The sequence below is a fragment of the Anolis carolinensis genome, chromosome 1, assembly GCF_035594765.1.
Source record: "Anolis carolinensis isolate JA03-04 chromosome 1, rAnoCar3.1.pri, whole genome shotgun sequence".
In the NCBI taxonomy this organism is placed as follows: domain Eukaryota; kingdom Metazoa; phylum Chordata; class Lepidosauria; order Squamata; family Dactyloidae; genus Anolis; species Anolis carolinensis.
The window spans coordinates 124,029,619-124,048,055 of NC_085841.1; the positions used below are offsets into that span (position 1 = coordinate 124,029,619).

The 18,437-nt window shown below is 43.9% G+C and overlaps 1 protein-coding gene and 1 long non-coding RNA gene across 7 annotated transcripts in view; both read right to left on the bottom strand.

Annotated features, from left to right (window-relative positions):
• smap1 (small ArfGAP 1) overlaps positions 1–5,154 on the bottom strand; it is a 102,172-nt gene extending 97,018 nt beyond the window's left edge. For 2 of the 6 annotated variants that reach the window (XM_008118908.3, XM_008118900.3), the window contains exon 1: positions 4,786–5,150. In XM_008118908.3, coding sequence (XP_008117115.1) covers positions 4,786–4,903 — 118 coding nt within the window. In that variant the 5' untranslated portion in view covers positions 4,904–5,150. Of the gene's footprint in view, positions 1–4,785 lie in introns of all 6 variants that reach the window. The other 4 variants (XM_008118938.3, XM_062982071.1, XM_003215500.4 and 1 more) reach the window with 4 other exon arrangements.
• Positions 5,155–7,767: 2,613 nt separating this feature from the next.
• On the bottom strand, positions 7,768–13,392 carry LOC134299373 (uncharacterized). Its single transcript, XR_010006564.1, has 2 exons — positions 13,043–13,392; positions 7,768–9,539 (listed from the first exon to the last, which is right to left on the bottom strand). It is a non-coding gene; the product is annotated as an uncharacterized LOC134299373 (long non-coding RNA).
• Positions 13,393–18,437: the final 5,045 nt, after the last annotated feature.

The window sequence follows — 18,437 nt, forward strand, 5'->3', positions numbered from 1 at the left end:
AACTTGTAGGGTTTCTAGATTGAAATTGGAGGGGGGTCCTGTGGTTGTGTACAAGAGGGTATTTCAGCAGGCACTGTTTGTCAAGTAACCAGATAAAAAGCACCACAAGCTGAAATCCCCTTTTACTGTCACTGTGTACATTTAAGTCATGTCCAATATATGGGATTTTCTTAGTAGGATTTGTTCTGGGCGGGGGGGGGGGGGGGGTTTGCCATTGCCTTCCTCTGAAGTGGAGCGAGTGTGACTTGCTCTATGTCACCTAGGTAGTGAGTTTCATGGCTGAACAAGCATTAAAATCCTAGTCTTTAAAAGCTGTAGTCCAGGGCTCAAACCACCACCAATCACTCTCCAAGTAGCCATCTATGTATATATACATATGTTTTCCTGTTTGTTGTATTTTTGTTAAATTGTGTGAGTTGTTATGGTCTATGGATGGTTTAATACATAAAACTTGAGGAAAGCCAAACAGATATCCAAATAGGTTGCCATGTGGAGAGGCTAAAAATGTTTACTGTTTGTTCAGACCACTACATCACTCTGCTTCCAAAGCTCAGTGCTTATCCTTAACCGTATTATCAGACCCTATGTTATCAAACATCATGAGAAGACAGGAAAGTTTGGAAAAGATCATGATACTGGGGAAAATGGAAGGAAAAAGGAAGAGAGGCCGACCAAGGGCAAGATGGATGGACGGTAACCTTGAAGTGACTGGCATGAATGTGAAGGAACTGGGGACGGCGATGGCCGACAGGGAGCTATGCCGTGGACTGGTCCATGAGGTCACGAAGAGTCGGAAACGACTGACCGAATGAAGAACAAGAAGATGTTACCAAAATGAGGGCCTAAAGACCTTAAAGGCATCATTTTCCATCTGATCCTAGAAGCTAAGCAGTGTACAGGTTGACCATCTCTGATCTGCAATTCCAACATTCAAAATACTCCAAAATCTGAAATAGTCCACATGGTTACACAAACTTTGTTTCATGCACAAAATTATGAAAAACATGTGTAAAATAACCTTCAAGTTTATGAGTGTAAGCAGCAAATGAAACATATATGAATTTCATGTTGGGCCCCATTTCCAAGATCCGATTATGCATATGCCAATACAGTATCCTAAAACTTAAAAATATCCCAAAATACATGTGCTCCTAAGTATTTCGGGTAAGGAATATTCAACCTGTATAGTAATAAACTCGATAGAGTTGCCATTCTTCACCTTCTGCAACACCCACTGACACATTTCATAAAGTCCTGTGCAAATTACACAGACAATATATTGCTGAAGGTTAGGAATAATTATAAATGCACAAATATGAATACAAAGGAGTCTTTTGACTGATGCACTTTCTGAATTGTTTTCCTACAATAAAGGAGAAACCTATATCTATTTCAGCTATTTGGCTATTTTGGGGGACCCAAAATACTGCTAGTTCTAAAGCATTTCAGTTAGGGGAGACACAATCTGTACTTGGATGGGAAACTGCCAACGAATATAACATACACATATACAGCAGTCTCCGAGTTACAACCATCTGCCTTACAAATAATTCATGGTTAAGGGTGGGAGTGAGACAATAGGAAGTGAGAGAAATATACTCCTTGGGAGGGAAATTCACTCCTAGAAGAGTTATCATGGGGAAAAGGTGTCTCCATTAAAGCTTTCTCACCAATCCTTGTTTCCACAACAAGCCAAATAGTTGAAAATCCAATTATCACAGGGAAGACAATGAGATGAAATCTTCTGAACAGGGGACATAGACAGCAAAACAAACTCCACAGGAGTGTTAACTGTTCTCTGTGCTATCCAAAGCTAAAGAATATATGTGATTACACTTCAAAAATGTTCCCGTTCCAACTCACATGCAAATTCAACTTAAGTACAAACCTACAGGACCTATCTTGTATGTAACTTAGGGACAGCCTGTACATTATAGGCCCAGTGCCTTGTTTAGTTTTAGTGGTATATATAGTAGACTTTCAGTTTATGACCTTCTCTCCTTCAATTCTGGATAAATATGCTCAGTCAGAAAGGGACTGTTCAATTATTTTGCCTCGGTTGAAGTTTCTTAAGTGAAAAACTTGCTCACCTAGTATGGAAGGCTTTGTGTTTTATATTTTATGATTTATTTTATGACTGAATGTTTCCACTGTTTATATACTTTGTTTAATTTTATTATTTCATGTTGTAAGCCACCCTGAGTCCCCATGAGGAGATGGGACGGAATATAAATAAAGTTTGATTGATTTTTTTTTTAATTTCGTGTCAAAGGCATTGCATAAAATAAAGGGAAAACAAGTGGCTAAATAATATTTGAATAAAAACTGGCAACAGCAACCACATTGTCTATAGCTTTAAACAGTTCTTCCTCCGTGCATGAAGCAGGGCACTGTGGGCAAGCATACAGTTGCAGAGTTGTTTGTTCTGCTCCACAATCGCACAAGGTAGAGGAGTCTTCTAGGTAGTGCCATTTTACCAGGTTGTCCTTTTGATCTGCCAACTCCACTTCTAAGTCTGTTCAGGGACTTCCAAGTTGCCCATTCTTGGTTTGCCCCTAAAGGCAGACCCTCCTGGGGTGCCATCCAGTTGGAATGGCCTGATTTTGCTGCTCACAGGAATATTCTTGCTGTTGCTGGAGAAACCATAAGAAGAATGGTGTTTCTCATGAAATGTTTCCTTGGTTTAAGTCTACTGGGAGGAAGCTGATTGCCATACAGCTGATGGCTTTCAGTGTTCTCTTGCAATTGGCAGAAACTTCCCATCGCACATCCGGGGGGGGGGGGGGGGGGGGGATGACAGCAAGCTTATAAAATCTATCAACAGGTGTAGGTTTAAGACATCCTGTGTTTATTCTACATGTCTCATTCAGTGCTATATTTACCTGCTTTGTGTGGGCAAATTTATGCCAGAGGGGGCAGGCATACTCAGTTTGATTGATTGACTCATGGAAGCTCTGGAATGGGAGCATGTCCTTTTCCTAATAGAAATGGCCTAGGCCTGGGTTCACATCTATGGGAAAGTTCAGTAATAAATACAGTAGATTCTCAGTTAACCAGCACACATGGGGATGTGTAGATCCCAGAAAAGTTTTGGTTACTTGGGAGTTAGGGCTAACGAATACTATACCCCATACTGTAACATTCCATAAACTCTGTATTAACCTGATATTGAAATACAGCCATTAAGACAAATACTCTAAAGACAAACGTAATTTAATGCTAATATAGTATACATGTATTTTATTTAAGGTATTATTTCTTCAATTTTTTTGCCAATTGCTTGAGTTTTGGCTAACTTTTTTTTTTCATGTCAGGAGCAACCTGAGTCACTTCTGGTGTGAGAGAATTGGCCGTCTGCAAGGACGTTGCCCAGGAGACGCCCAAATATTTTTGATGTTTTTACCATCCTTGTGGGAGGCTTCTCTCATGTCCCCACATGGAGCTGGAGCTGATAGAGGGAGCTCATCCACGCGCTCCCGGGTGGGATTCGAACCTGGCAGCCTTCAGGTCAGCAACCCAACTTTCAAGTCACAAGGCTTTCAACCACTACTCCACCGGGGGCTCCACCAGTTTTGTCTGAGAGTCTACTGTGTCCAACTCCATGATTCTATGAAACTGTTCTTTCAGGATCTCCAGTCCATCTTATGTAAGCCTACCTTTAGAAGACTGACATGTTTCCCCTTCAGTTGCATGGACATCCTTCCCTCTCACACTTTCACCCATCTTCTTTCAAATAAGGAACACCACTCAGAAACAGGGGGACTCCAGACAGCAAAGAATTAAGTGCCAGTTGACACCTTGCAAACAGAAGGTGCCTCCATCCAACAACAGCCAGGCCACCTCTATACAGAAACGCTCACAGATTGACTTTGTAAACTTCATTGTCTACTCAATGCTATTCAAGCTTACTCACTGCAATATCCACAACTGCTTCACACAGACAAGGGTTCTTTCTCCCCACCCTGGACATCATTCCACAGAGAATGCTTCCAGGCAACAGGGGCCAGGCTACCTTCAGGCTACCCTCACTGATTGACTGAGTAGCTGCAAGGCTACTCAATGCTTTTTTGTATTGTTTCATATTGCGTTTGTATTGTTCCAGATTGCGTTCATTTTCATGGTTTCCTCCTTTCTGTTGAAATTGTCCCCATGCTTGTGGATTTCAATGGCTTCTCTGTAGTCTGACATGGCAGCTGTTAGAGTGGTCCAGCATTTCTGTGTTCTCAATAACATGCTGTGTCCACGTTGGTTCATCAAGTGTTCTTCTATGGCTAACTTCTCTAGTTAGTCTGAAGAGCCTTTCATGTTCCTTGATTCGTGTTTGGGAAATGCTTAAAGCCCACAAGCATGTGGACAATTTCAACAGAAAACCATGAAAGTGAACAAAATCTGGCTACCAGTATTAACAAAATCTCTAAAATCAGGACAGTAAGTTAAGAAGAACACTAAAAAATCAGGGGAATCACAGTCATGAAATAATCAGGGCCTGCTAACACCTCCCAATGAAAGCCTTTGGCAAAATAAAATAATATGCATGTACAGTCATCTTTCCATACCCCTGGTTGTTACCATTTGATATAAGGAGCGCCATTTTACAATGGCATTGCACAGAAAGGACCTTCAGTATCCACGGACCTTGGTATCCGCTTTTTTGACCCTGGAAGCAAACCCTAATGGGTGGCAAGGCAGGTCCCATGATAAGCACTTCAGGCCTCCCTTGCCCAATTCTCCCCAAGGCCCCGCCCCTCCCTCGCAAAGCCACGCCCCTCCCTCCCCGCCACGTACCCTTGGCCTCGCAGTCGGCGCAGTACTTGTTGTCCTCTTCCCTCAGGAGCTTGGCCAAGATGGCTTGATGTTGCTCGTTCAGCTTCTGCGCCTTCTCCCGGCTCGAGCGGGTGGCCATGGCGAGGGAAGGAGGGAAGAGGAGGATGGAGGGAAGGAAGGGGACGGAGAGGAGGGGAGGAAAGGAAGAGAGGGGCCGGCACGGAATGGGGCAGCGAGGCTGGCCTGAGGGGCGCCCTCCAAGCGAATGAGGGGGAAGGGAAAAAAGACTCGGGCGGGCGCAGAAACCAAAAAACAATCCCCAGGCGGCCAGCAGGACAGCACTCCAGGCAAAGCCGGCAACGCACAGCTGAGGAAGCAGCGGCGGCGAGGCTTCCTTTTCTTTCCCTCTCGGCTCGGCCAATCAGCGGCGGCGGCCTCCTCAACCGGAACTACTTCTGGCGAATGGGAGACGCCTCCGCCCGCGGAAGGCGAAGAGGATCCGCCCCTTCTCTCTTTCGTCACGACGTAACCCGTCTCCTCCTTCCCTCCCTCTCGAGTGACGCGTCCCTCGCAAAGTAGTTCCTGGAAAGTATTGGGAGTCTGCCCGGATTGACTCAGAAGAGCACTCACTGGAGGTGGGCCTGTTAATCTCATTGAGTAGAATTAATTGAGGGTTGCTGTGAGTTTTCCGGGATGTATGGCCATGTTCCAGAAGCATCCCCAGAGGTAGTAAACTCTGTTGGTAACTAGGCAAGTGGGGTTTATATATCTGTGGAAAGTCCTGGGTGGGAGAAGGAACACTTGTCTGCTTGAGACAAGTGCGAATGTTACAACTGACCACCTTGATTACCATTGAATAGCCTTGCAGCTTTGTGTGTATAAACATAGAACATAAACCTGTGTATTAACATACTCCCTTACTTAGTTTTCCAATATCCCTCACAACCTCTGAGGATGCCTTCCATAGATGTGGGTGAAACGTCAGGAGAGAATGCTTCTGGAACATAGCCATACAGCCCGGAAAACTCACAGCAACCCAGTGATTCTGGCCATGAAAGCCTACGACAACAAACATAGAACACTTACATATTATATATCTGCATGAGTATCAGCTTCCTCCCACCAGACTCAAATCAAGGAAGGGCTTCATGAGAACCACCACTCCTCTTGATGTTCCTCCAGCAACAGCAAGGGTGTCCCTTTGGGCAGCTAAACCAGGCAATTCCAACTGGATGCCCCCCCATGGGGGTCTGCCTCCAGGGGCAAACCAAGAATGGGCAACTTGGACATCCCTAAATAGACTGAGAAGCTGAGTGGGCAGATCAAAAGACAACTTGGCAAGGTGGCACTACCTGGAGGAATCCTCCACCTTGGGTGACTGTGGAGCAGAACAAACAACTCCGCATATGTATGCTTGCCCACAATGCCCTGCCTCATGTATGGAGGAGGAGTTGTTCAAAGCCACGGACAATGCGGTCACTGTTGCCCACTTTTGGTCTAAAACTATTTAGCTGCTTGTGATTTCCTTTATTTTATCACTTTTAAACTTATTTATTATGCAGTGCTTTTGACACGAAATAAATTATAATATTATAATTATATTTTGTATTTTATTTTGCATATCAGGAGCAACTTGATAAACTGCAAGTCGCTTCTGGTGTGAGAGAATTGGCCATCTGCAAGGATGTTGCCCAGGGTACGCCCAGATGTTTTACTATCCTGTGGGAAGCTTCTCTATATATCTGTGGAAGGTCCAGGGTGAGAGAACCAGACTGGGCCACAGCAGCGCATGGCCAAGTACAGCTAGCATAAGATAGATAAATAGATAGAATATATGTGTACGCATGTCTGTCAAAAGTATGTAAGTATGTTGGGTGGTTTTTCTCTTAAGGCTGTTCCATGCCTTGGTGGAACTGGACAGAACTTGATACACACATTATCCAAATTAAACTGAGGGGTTTCAACTAAAAACCCAGATCAGAGGGAAGGAAAAGGAGTATTGGCTGAGGTTGGGTGAAGTGACCCTGTAATAAACTTTATATCCCACCACCATCATCTCGAAGGGTCTCGGGGTGGCTTACAAAGGCACTCCAAGGTGCAGCATATAACATAAAACGGTAGATCTGAGGTCATCAGAAGTCAATAGACAACCTGAAGGCATATACATAGATATACATAGGTAAAGGTTTCCCCTTGACATTAAGTTTAGTCAAATCCGACTCTGAGGGTTGGTGCTCACTTCCATTTCTAAGACGAAGAGCTGGCGTTGTCCATAGACATCTCCTAGGTCATGTAGCCGGCATGACTGCATGGAGCTCCATTACTTTCCCGCCAAAGAGGTATTGATCTACTCACATTTGAAAGTTTTTGAACTGCTAGGTAGGCAGAAGCTGAGGCTATCAACGGGAGCTCATCCCGTACTACTGATTCGAGCCGCTGACCTTCCTGTCTGCAAGTTTTGCAGCTTAGCAGTTTAACCTGCTGTGCCACCGCAGCAGCTACTTGATATATACATATGTGTGTGTGTGTGTATACATATATACACACACACATATGTATAGACATACACACATATATTTATGCAGAGTGTCTTAAAAATGTATACACCCTTAAAACCTTAGCTATGATGATTATTTGAAAGCTAAGTGAATATAGTTAATAATTTGTCAGATTTGCAAATTTCATCCTAAATCAACTTCTTGTCCTTTTGCAACAAAAACAATAATACTAACAATAAACTGTATGTGTTTTCATTAAATGTCTCATCACAGCTCAAGGTGGGGTACAACTATGGGCTGTGACCTAGACTTGTGTAATTTTTAAATGATGGTTTATAATTGATGTTTTCAGTATGTGTTTTAATTGCAATTTGTTTTTATAATTGTTGTTTTGGCATCTAATGATTGCTGTTTGTGAAGCCGCCCTAAGTCCCGTCCCCCCCCCCCCCGGGGGTGAGAAGGATGGGATACAAATGTATGAAATAAATAAATACAACACAGTCAAAACACATTAACATAAATCACAATGAAATGCATATATTAAAACACATTACTGCACTATAGATATGTATATTAAAACACATACATTGCTCACATTTATAACAAACAACATTGCAAGCCTCCCTTAGGGGTTTCTCGTGTCATTTCACAACACTTCTCTGCTATTGGAATTTTTCATTCTGTTAATGATGCATACATTTTTTTTTGGGGGGGGGGGGGACACAAAAAGAATGCAAAACAATTCTCTGAATCTGAATGGAGATGAGGGAGTGACTGAAAGACCAATAGTGTACATCATACATTGTTTGACATCTTTTAACTACAGTAGAGTCTCACTTATTCAACATAAACGGTCCGGCAGAATGTTGGATAAGCGAATATGTTGGATAACAAGGAGAGATTAAGGAGAAGCCTATTAAACATTAAATTAGGTTATGATTTTACAAGTTAAGCACCAAAACATCATGTTATAGAACAAATTTGACAGAAAAAGTAGTTCAATAGGCAGTAATGCTACGTAGTAATTACTGTATTTATGAATTTAGCACCAAAATATTATGATGTATTGAAAACATTGACTACAAAAATGCATTGGATAATCCAGAATGTTGGATAAGTGAGACTCTACTGTATTTGCAAATCCCATCCATGTGTGGCATCTTTTAAATCATATAAATCTCAGTGCTTACCCTGAACTTACTAAGATTGTTACGATGAGAGCTGAAATACCCTAAAACAATAATGGGCAAGCTTTTGTGCTTGGTGTGTCAAAATTCACCAAAAAACCTAGCATGACTTGGGTGGTGTGTCACTTTGAGAATTTTTTTTTGCAATATGTATAGTTTAAATAACAAAAATGTATAATTGTAATATATAACTGTATTTAATAAATCAAAAACTATTTACTACCATTATTTCCATGTACAACAATCTATGGTACCTCTTGCAGTTTCTATGCTGATTTCTCTCTATTCTAGATTCAATGTAGTCATGAGCAATGAATAATATAATAGTAATAATATGATAATATACTACAATAATAATAGAATGATATGTGTGTGTGTGTGTGTGTGTGTTCATAATTCCCATGGAGTAAACAACAAAACCACTGGACCAAATCACGCCAAATTTGGCCACAAAAGGCATAGTCATCCAATCAATATACATGCGGCAGCGTGTCAGCAAAAATGGCTAGGCGTGTCAGTACTGACACGCGTGTCAGGTTGGCCATCACTGCCCTAAAAGCACCAAATCTAATTTGATCTTGGAAGGTAAGCACGGTCATCTCTGGTAAATATTTGGATGAGAAGACAGCTGACAAATCCCAGGTACTAAAGGCTGTATTAAGTAGGAAATAGCAAAGCATCTCTGAAGTTTTCCTTGCCTAAGAAAACCCCATGAAATTCATGGAGTCAGCATAAGGCAAAGGTGACTTTTGTGTTAATTCATTCTTGGGATACTTAGTACCTTGTCATTTCTACTCTGGGGCAAAGCCTATAACTACAGTTTATTTCTTGCTTAAATTAACAATACAGAAAATGATAACATTCCACTCTGGTTCTGTTACAGATGGAGAATAAGGAAACCAAATCCACTGAAGGGCATTAATAATAACTAATCCTTCAGACAAAGACAAGAGAATAGCTAGCCATGACATGCGTAAGCAGATATCGAAGCATTCCTTGTGAAGTTCTCTTTACAAAGCAGAATTTGTGTGTACATTATATTCCCAAAGCCAGATTTCTGGAAGGTTCCCATCATTTGTACGATGTGAATCTGCAGAAAAACAAAATGTTTTATGAGTGCAACTCAGCTGTTATCTCTCTCACACCTTTTTGCATCTTTGGCAGCTTTTTAATTTACCATTATCTAAAAGGCAAAGTTTAGCAGGAGGAGCTTTCTAGGATGTCTAAGTTAAAGGAGCAACTTGATAACATTTAAGTAGTGAAGGCAGCACATCTTTATTTAGATTATTAGCAGGGCCGGCCGGAGATATTTTTAAATGTTAAGCGGGGGTGCTAAAAAGCGCCCCCGCCACCGGCCCCGCCTCCCACGCCCTGGCCCCGCCCAGCATGCCCTGGCCCCGCCTCCCACGCTGCGTGTGAGGCGGGGCCAGGGCGAATAGTGCTGGGGGCGGGGCCAGAGTTGGCCCCGCCCCCCGTCCAGCATGCCCTGGCCGCGACCAGGAAGTAAGGGCAAAATGGCCTATCTGTGCTGTGCGCATGCGCACAGCCAGATAGGCCTTTTTGCCCTTACTTCCTGGTCGCGGCCGCCGATCGCCCGGGCGATTGGCGGCCGCGACCAGGAAGTAAGGCCAAATGGCCTATCTGTGCTGTGCGTATGCGCACAGCACCGATAGGCCATTTGGCCCTTAGTCTACAAACTAAGGGCAAAAAGGCCTATCTGGCTGTGCGCATGCGCACAGCACAGATAGGCCATTTTGCCCTTAGTCTACAAACTAAGGGCAAAAATGGCCTATCTGGCAGGGAGCATGCGCACAGCACAGCTAGGCCATTTTGCCCTTAGTCAACAAACTAAGGGCAAAAATGGCCTATCTGGCAGTGCGCATGCGCACAGCCAGATAAGCCATTTTTGCCCTTAGTTTGTTGACTAAGGGCAAAAGCGCACAGCACAGCTAGGCCATTTGGGCCTTACTTCCTGGTCGCGGCCGCCGATCGCCCGGGCGATGGGCGGCCGCGACCAGGAAGTAAGGCCCAAATGGCCTAGCTGTGCTGTGCGCGTGCGCACAGCACAGATAGGCCATTTTGCCCTTAGTCTACAAACTAAGGGCAAAATGGCTTATCTGGCTGTGCGCATGAGCACAGCACAGATAGGCCATTTTGCCCTTAGTTTGTAGACTAAGGGCAAAATGGCCTATCTGCTTGTTGCGGTTTGGCGTGGGCGCGGGGATTGAAGCCCCGCGCCAACACCGGAGGCGTCGGTGGCGCTACGGGTCGCTGTCGACGCCTCAACAGCGCCCCTAGCGGCCAGCGCCCGAGGCGGCCGCGTCAGCGGCCTCGTAGAAACAACCGGCCCTGATTATTAGTGTGCACACAGGGTGCCCGAAGCTCAGGAAGATGTAGAAATAGGGAAGTCAGATTAGGGTCCCACCTAATTTGAGTCATTGTAGACTCCTATAATGCATTTAAACTGCATTGTACTGCATTATATGAGTCTACACTGACGAGTGGAAAACCGCATTATATGGCAGTATAGATGGTGCTTAAGAAACATCTTTATCACACCAACAACCAAAACATACATATACAAATCTGAACAAGTGTTAGAATCTACTACTAATCTAGTGAGTATTGCCAGGGTTTCAAAGTGATGGAAAATATTTCTAAACATATTTTGTGGGAAATAGATCCAAAAGACTGAGAGACTGTAATCATTTGCTTTCCCAAAGTCTTGCAAAATCATTATTTCAAAATAATAACATCTTATAAACCTTTCAGTAGCAGGTATGTGAATAGTAACTGTATTATACCTCAAACAAAGCTTGATAATTCCTGTTTCGTGCTCATTACATTACATGCCATCTTACAGTATATTCACGTACATAGGCAGTAGAATGGGTTTTTTTATACAGCATGCTTCTTCCTACTCTGCCCCCTCAGCAAATGCATGGCAAATGTATAAATATATTCTTTAAGTCCTATCCAAAGCCAATCACTATAGCAATGAGAATAATTTTAACACTGATGTTTGGACTGTGGGGAAAAATAATTAGAAAAGAGACAGCAGTGTGTCATTTCTTTGCAATGGGATTTAATCATCCATTGTCATGATGAGTATACTTAATCAGCTCGATGTTCAATGTTCTGGCAAATCTCATCAGTTGCTGGCATGTTCACATTCGTCTAAGGCAGACAGTGTCTTCTTTATTTAGAGCTGTCATTTCTGTAGGAAACCATATTTTCTCTCCTGTCCAGTAGTACATCAAAACAGTATTTTTTTTAACCATAGGATTTATACAATCCTCTGGCTTATTTCTGTTTTCTAAAATCTACTTATTTTATATTTTTTAAATACTCCTGAGATTTTGTCTGCCAAGACTAAATATTATGCCCAACTTTGTTTTTATTCTCCCTCCACCCCAAAGATTTCCCTATCACTCTTCAGGTCTCCAGTTTTGGGATTAATATTTCCGATCCAATTAAAGAATTTTTATTTAAGCTTTCTGACTATATTTCCTTGTCCCATTTGTCCTTTTCACCACTCTCTCTTGCAACAGAATAATAATACAGCTACTTTCATGCTTCCAGATCATCTTTATATGACTGGTAGCCACTGTAGAGGAGGAAGCTAGAAAACTTGACTAAAGGCAGCCAATCACAGCTCAGGAAATGCTGTAAAGGGGTAGGCTATGGGGGGGAAAGGCTTATTCCTAGGGGCATCTGCACTGTAGAATTGATGCAGTTTGGCACTTTTTTTTAACTGCCCTTGTTCAATACTATGGAATCCTAGGATCTGTAGTTTGATAAGGCACTAGCAATCTTTGGCAGAGAAGGCTAAAGAGCTTGTAAAACTATAACTCACATTATTCCATAGGATTGAGTCATGGCAGTCATAAAGCGGTGTCGAACAGCATTAATGCTACAGTTTATATTCACCTGTAATCAGAGGCCAGTTAGGGTTCAGTTTCACAGGGATAGGGAACAGATAGGCTAGCTAGCGACAGGACAAAAAAGACTGGTTCTGGGGAACTGTGAATGAATAAAATGTTCAAGGGTCAATGTATTTTTTATGTCTTATGTATAAACTGTCACTTATTTGTTTTTTTCAGTTGTCTCTGGCTTCTCTATCAAGCTTGGTAAAGAATCAGCACAAAAGAAGGAATACATATACCAGGGAATCAGTTACACGTCTTTGTTTCACTCCCACCCAATAGGCATATTGTTGTTTGGGCAAAGAAAATTGCACTTTTCATTCTTCCGCATAGTAGCAGAGGATTATAATGATAACTAAGACAACTGAATTCTGTGGGAAATAAGACAACACAACCAAGACGTCTAGACTGAGCTTTTACAGACTGATTATCAGCCCCTATCCTGGATATTCAGCACAAAGACACACATTATAATCTATATACCTTACATTAAAATTTCTCCCATCAACACAATGAATTTGTTGGTGAATACACCAATAATGCAGAGTATCTCACTTATTTCTCTATCCCCATTCCTACCTTCTTCAAAGTTGCCCAAAGTTGAAGATTTAGAAGACCCAAATACAAATGACATATTACAAGATTTTAGACAGGACCTTGAATTTACCTTTTAAAGTGCAGGATATGGCCAGTATTGCTATGTGCACAATGTTATCCCTCTTCCCATTGCCTTGTTTCTTGATCAGTACACAGTGTTCTTGCTACTGATGTCATAATTGGCAATGTTACCTTAGCTACTACCATGGATGAGGATTGTCATAGTCTCTTAGTATGGGATTTTGAGTTTCAGCTGAGCAGTGAAGCCGAAGGAGGGGTGTTCCACTATTTAAACAACTGGTTTGAAGGGCTCTGAATGTATTTGGACTAATGATAGTGGGGAGAGCCCTCATGATGTGATAGTTTGAGCACTGGACGATGACTCTGGAGACCAGGGTTGAATTCCCAGGTCAGCCATGGAAAGCCCCTGAGTGGCTTTAGAGAAGTCATACATTCTCAACCTCAGAAAACCCCATGATAGCTTTAGGGCAATCGTTCTCAACCTTCTAGTGCCAGCCAATCACAGCGGAGGAGGGGTTATTGTGGGAGATTTCGCCATCTGTTTCCAAAAAGGAAGAGGAGGACAGGCGGAGAGATCTTCAGCCTTCTCTGACAAAGGGGTTCCTAAGACCATCAGAAATATGTGTTTTCTGTTGGTATTTGGCGACCCCTCTGACACCCCCCTCACGACCCCCCAGAGGTCCCAACCCCCAGGTTGAGAAACACTGCTTTAGGGTTATCATATCACAAAAAAATTATATAGAATAATATAGAGTGGGTGGCACGGGGCTAGACAATAGTACATGTGAAAGAGATCCAGGAGTCTCAGCAGACCACAAGCTGAACATAATGCAGTTGGTAAAAAAAGCCAATGCAATTCTAGGTTCTTTCAATAGGAGCATAGGAATGCATTGGCTTCTTGCTGTATGACATAGCTGACTCATTTACAGCTTACGGACAATTGAGACTCAGATCCCTTTCTAGATCTCCCAATCTATGTTTCTGTGATTCTATTATTCATTGGCTAAGAATTCTAAATATAAAGCATGTGGACAACTTCAACAGAATGGAGAAAACCATGAAAATGAAGCAAATCTGGCTACCAGTATTAAAAAACTCAAAAATCAAAACAGTAGATGGAAAGCAACACTCTGAGGGCAGAGGAGCCCCAAGGACGGCTAATGACTCCGAACAAAGGATGCCCCCCAGGCAAGAGACAAACCTTTCCAATGCTAATTAGGGTGATTAACTGAAACATTAACGCTTGCTTCCAACTGACAAAGGACTCTTGTCACACCCTGGACTCTCCACAGATATATATTTTTTCCTTTCTTGCCTAGTTTATCCATGCCTCACAACCTCTGAGGATGCCTGCCATAGATGTGGGCGAAACGTCAGGAGAGAATACTTCTGGAACATGGCCACACAGCCCGAAAGACATACAACAACCCTGCAATTCTAAATATAGCTCCTGTTACACCCCATGTTGTAGTTGGGCCAAGGGGCAGTAATGGTACTACTGGTGAAACTGCTAGCAGGAGGAAAAGAGCTAATGGTGAGCAGGTTTTTGATGAGGAACAGCAAGCAAAGCGGGTTCGGGAAATACTTATGGCTCCTTCTGAGGATGAAACGTTTGAAGGGTTCTCTAGAGATGAGGAGTCAGTGCTAGAAGATGATGGATTACCAGAAAGTAGAGGAACTAAAAAGTCAACTCGGGAGCAAGAGTCAGATGAGGAAAGGGAAAGGAAGAAGATAATAATAATAATAATAATTTTATTCTTATACCCTGCCCCATCTCCCCGAAGGGACTCGGAGCAGCTTACATGGGGCCAAGCCCAATCATGACAATATAAAAACAAGCAGATCCAGGATATACTCACTGCTCCCACGGAGGATGAAACATTTGATGGTTTTTCTGGGAATGATGGGTCTGGGAGTGAGATGGAAGATGCTGCAGATTGGACTCAAGTAAATGTGTGCACGGAGCCAGTTTCTGAGGGTGCTTTAGGGGACTGGCAAACTGCTGGGACATGGGGAGATCCAGGCCTGTAGCGAGGGGGGGGGGGTGTTAGGGGTTCAACCCCCCCCCCCCCGAAATTTTTCAGGTTATAAAAAAAACCTGGTTTACTCATGAATTTTAACTGGTTAACCAAATCCCCATGCTAAGTCTATGAGACACAAAACATTAAGAGTCCCTCCAGGCACTATTTCAAGCAGATATTGACAGGTTTGTAGCGGGGAGGGGTGTGTGCTAGGGGTTAACCCCCCCCCCCCCTGAAATTTTCAAAACCCCTCCTGAAATTTTTTTCTGGCTACGGCCCTGGGGAGATCTAAGTCTTGAACAAAGATGGAGAGACTGGAGGGATGATGGGCGAGGTTCACATATGAGGTCTAGATAAGCTGTGGATAATGACAGGGCGGAGGCCTCATCATCATCGGACTCCGAGGCGTAAGTTAAAAGTGGAGTTGGAAGTAGAGTTCTCTTGCAGAAGGCAAGGTGTCGTTTTGGGACATTGCTTTGTCGCTGCCTGTTCTCCTTGGGTCCTGGCTGTACAGCTTCATGTTCCTGAATTGGTTTTGCCTCCTGACGACGACAACGTTTATTCCTGGTTTGGTGTTTCCTGGCTTCCCCTTGGTTCCTGAATTCGGTTTGGCTCCTGATGACGACAACGCTTGTTCCTGGCTTCCCCTTGGGTCCTGAATTCGGTTTGGTTCCTAACGACAACAACATTCATTCCTGGCTTGGTGTTTGCTGGCTTCCTGAATTCGGCTTGGCTCCTGACGACAGCGTTGCTACTCCCGGTTGGCTTCCCTGTTGGTTTCTGAATTTGGCTTGGCTTCCGACGATGGCATCGCTACTCCTGGTTGGCTTTTCTTTGGGTTTCTGGATTCGTCTTGGCTTTTGGACAACGGCATCGTTTGAGCTCACGAATGGTGGGCGTTTGGCTCTTACTTGGCTCGTTGTGCCATAGTGGGATGTGACATTAGTTCCAGTGAACGTTTGGTTGAAGTTAAGACGGATTATCAAGATAGATAATCCAGATTATTTTCTGTTCCAGCTTTTTTGCCTTTTCTTTTAACAAGGACATTTACTTTTATTGGGAACACTGAAGTTAAGTGTTTCTAAGTTCAAAATATCATTTAATAAACATTTGTTAACTCTACTTATTGTGTGTGGCCCTTTAAGAGGAGGCTGAGTCCTGACACCCCAAGGCTGTGGGAGCACTCCGAAAACCAAACAGGAGCCAGTATAACACACAGCAATATATATATACCTATGCGCAGTTAGCAAAAATGAGTCAGTGTTAAAAGTAGTCCTTATTATGAAGTCTTTAGCAATACACAACAAGTTCAGCAATGTCCTTTTGTAATCCACCAGTGAAACTCGATAGTTTCACCCAAAAAGTCAAAGCTAGTTCTTAGACCAGAGCCAAGAAACGACTGCAACTGTAATCCACTTGGTGAGTCCAATCTCAGAAGAAGGAAAGTAAAATAAGGCAAAGTCAGTCTCGACACAGGAACAAGGATGTCAGGATAAACATGGCGAAGTCCGTCTCGACTCAGGAACAAGGAAAGCAAGGTAACAAGGCGAGGTCTACTCAGGAGTAGCGGCATGGCGCAGTTTGCATGGAACTGGGAACCTGGCTCGGTTTCCAAACAGGAGACAAGGCTGGGAGCTGGAAACTGGAACCTCTTCCGAGGAAAGGCAAAGTTGACACCGCAATGAGAACTGTGCGATGGGCACTTTTAGGGGAATCCCAAGGTTGCAAGATGAAGGAGTACAGGACTCACAAAACTTCACATGAGAAAGTTAGTCATTATCCAGTTTGAGAGCCAATCTTTTACTTCTTCTCATAATAATAAATAATAATAAAACTTTATTTATACCCCACCACCATCTCCCCGTGGGGACTCGGGGCGGCTCACAACGTTACAAAAGTAACAGCACAAATACATTAAACAATATACACAGTTTAAAACACAAGAAGATGAAAAATCAGAAGTTAAAACAAAGGTTTATATAACAGTAATAATATCAAACAACCACCAATGCAAATCTGTCAACTTCAAAGGTGGTGGGGGGGGGACTATAGCAGCAATATAAGATAAAATCATTAGATTAAAATACCCCGATGAAAGGAGCCTAATAACATTCAGAATAGAATTATAATGAGGCTGGTCATCCAATAGCTGTCTCTCCAAAGGCCAGCCCAAACATCCAGGTTTTCAATTGTTTGTTAAAGGATGGTAGGGAGGGTGCCAACCTAATCTCCCTAGGGAGGGAGTTCCAGAGCCGAGGGGCCACAGCCGAGAAGGCCCTCTCTCTCGTCCCCACCAGACATATCTGTGAGGAAGGCGGAAGTGAGAGGAGGGCCTCCCCGGAAGATCTCAGAGAGCGCGTAGGTTCATAGGGGACGACACGGTCATGAAGATAGGCAGGTCCTGAACCGTTTAGAGCTTTATAGGTAATAACCTGCACCTTGAATTGGTCCCGGAATATTATCGGCAGCCAGTGAAGCTGCTTGAACAGGAGGGTTGACCGCTCCCTGTAAGCAGCTCCAGTTAGTAACCTGGCTGCCGACCATTGTACCAACTGTAATTTCCGGACCGTCTTCAAGGGCAACCCTACGTAGAGCATGTTACAGTAATCCATCCTTGAGGTAACTAGAGCATGGACCACCGTGGTCAAGCCAGACTTCTCGAGGTATGGTCACAGTTGGTGCACAAGTTTTAATTGTGCAAAGGCCCTCCCGGCCACCGCTGACACCTGGGCATCAAGTGACAGCGATGAATCCCGGAGGACCCCCAAACTGTGAACCTGCGCCTTCAGGGGGAGTGCGACCCCGTCAAGCACAGGTAGCCACCCTATGCCCCGATCAGTCGGACGGCTGACCTGGAGGACCTCTGTCTTATCAGGATTAAGCTTCAGCTTGTTGGCCCTTATCCAACCCATCACAGCGGCCAGGCACTGGTCTAGGATCCGAGGGGCTTCCTTGGAAGTAGGTGGAAAGGAGTAGTGGAGTTGAGTGTCATCTGCGTAGAGATGGCACCGAACTCCAAAACCCCGGATGACCTCGCCAAGCGGTTTCATGTAGATATTAAAAAGCATGGGGGACAGAATGGAACCTTGCGGGACCCCACAGGTCAAAGGCCAGGGGTCCGAGCAGGTGTCCCCCAGCTTCACCATCTGGGATCGGCCCTCCAGGAAGGACTGAAGCCACTGCAGAGCAGTACCCCCAAGGCCCATCCCAGAGAGCCGTCCCATGGTCGATGGTATCGAAAACCGCTGAGATGTCCAGGAGAACCAACAGGGACACACTCCCCCTGTCAAGCTCTCTGCGGAGGTCATCCACCAAGGCGACCAAAGCCATCTCAGTGCCATGACCAGGCCTGAAGCCAGACTGGAATGGGTCAAGATAATCGGTGTCATCCAAGAATCCCTGGAGTTGAGAGGCCACCATCTG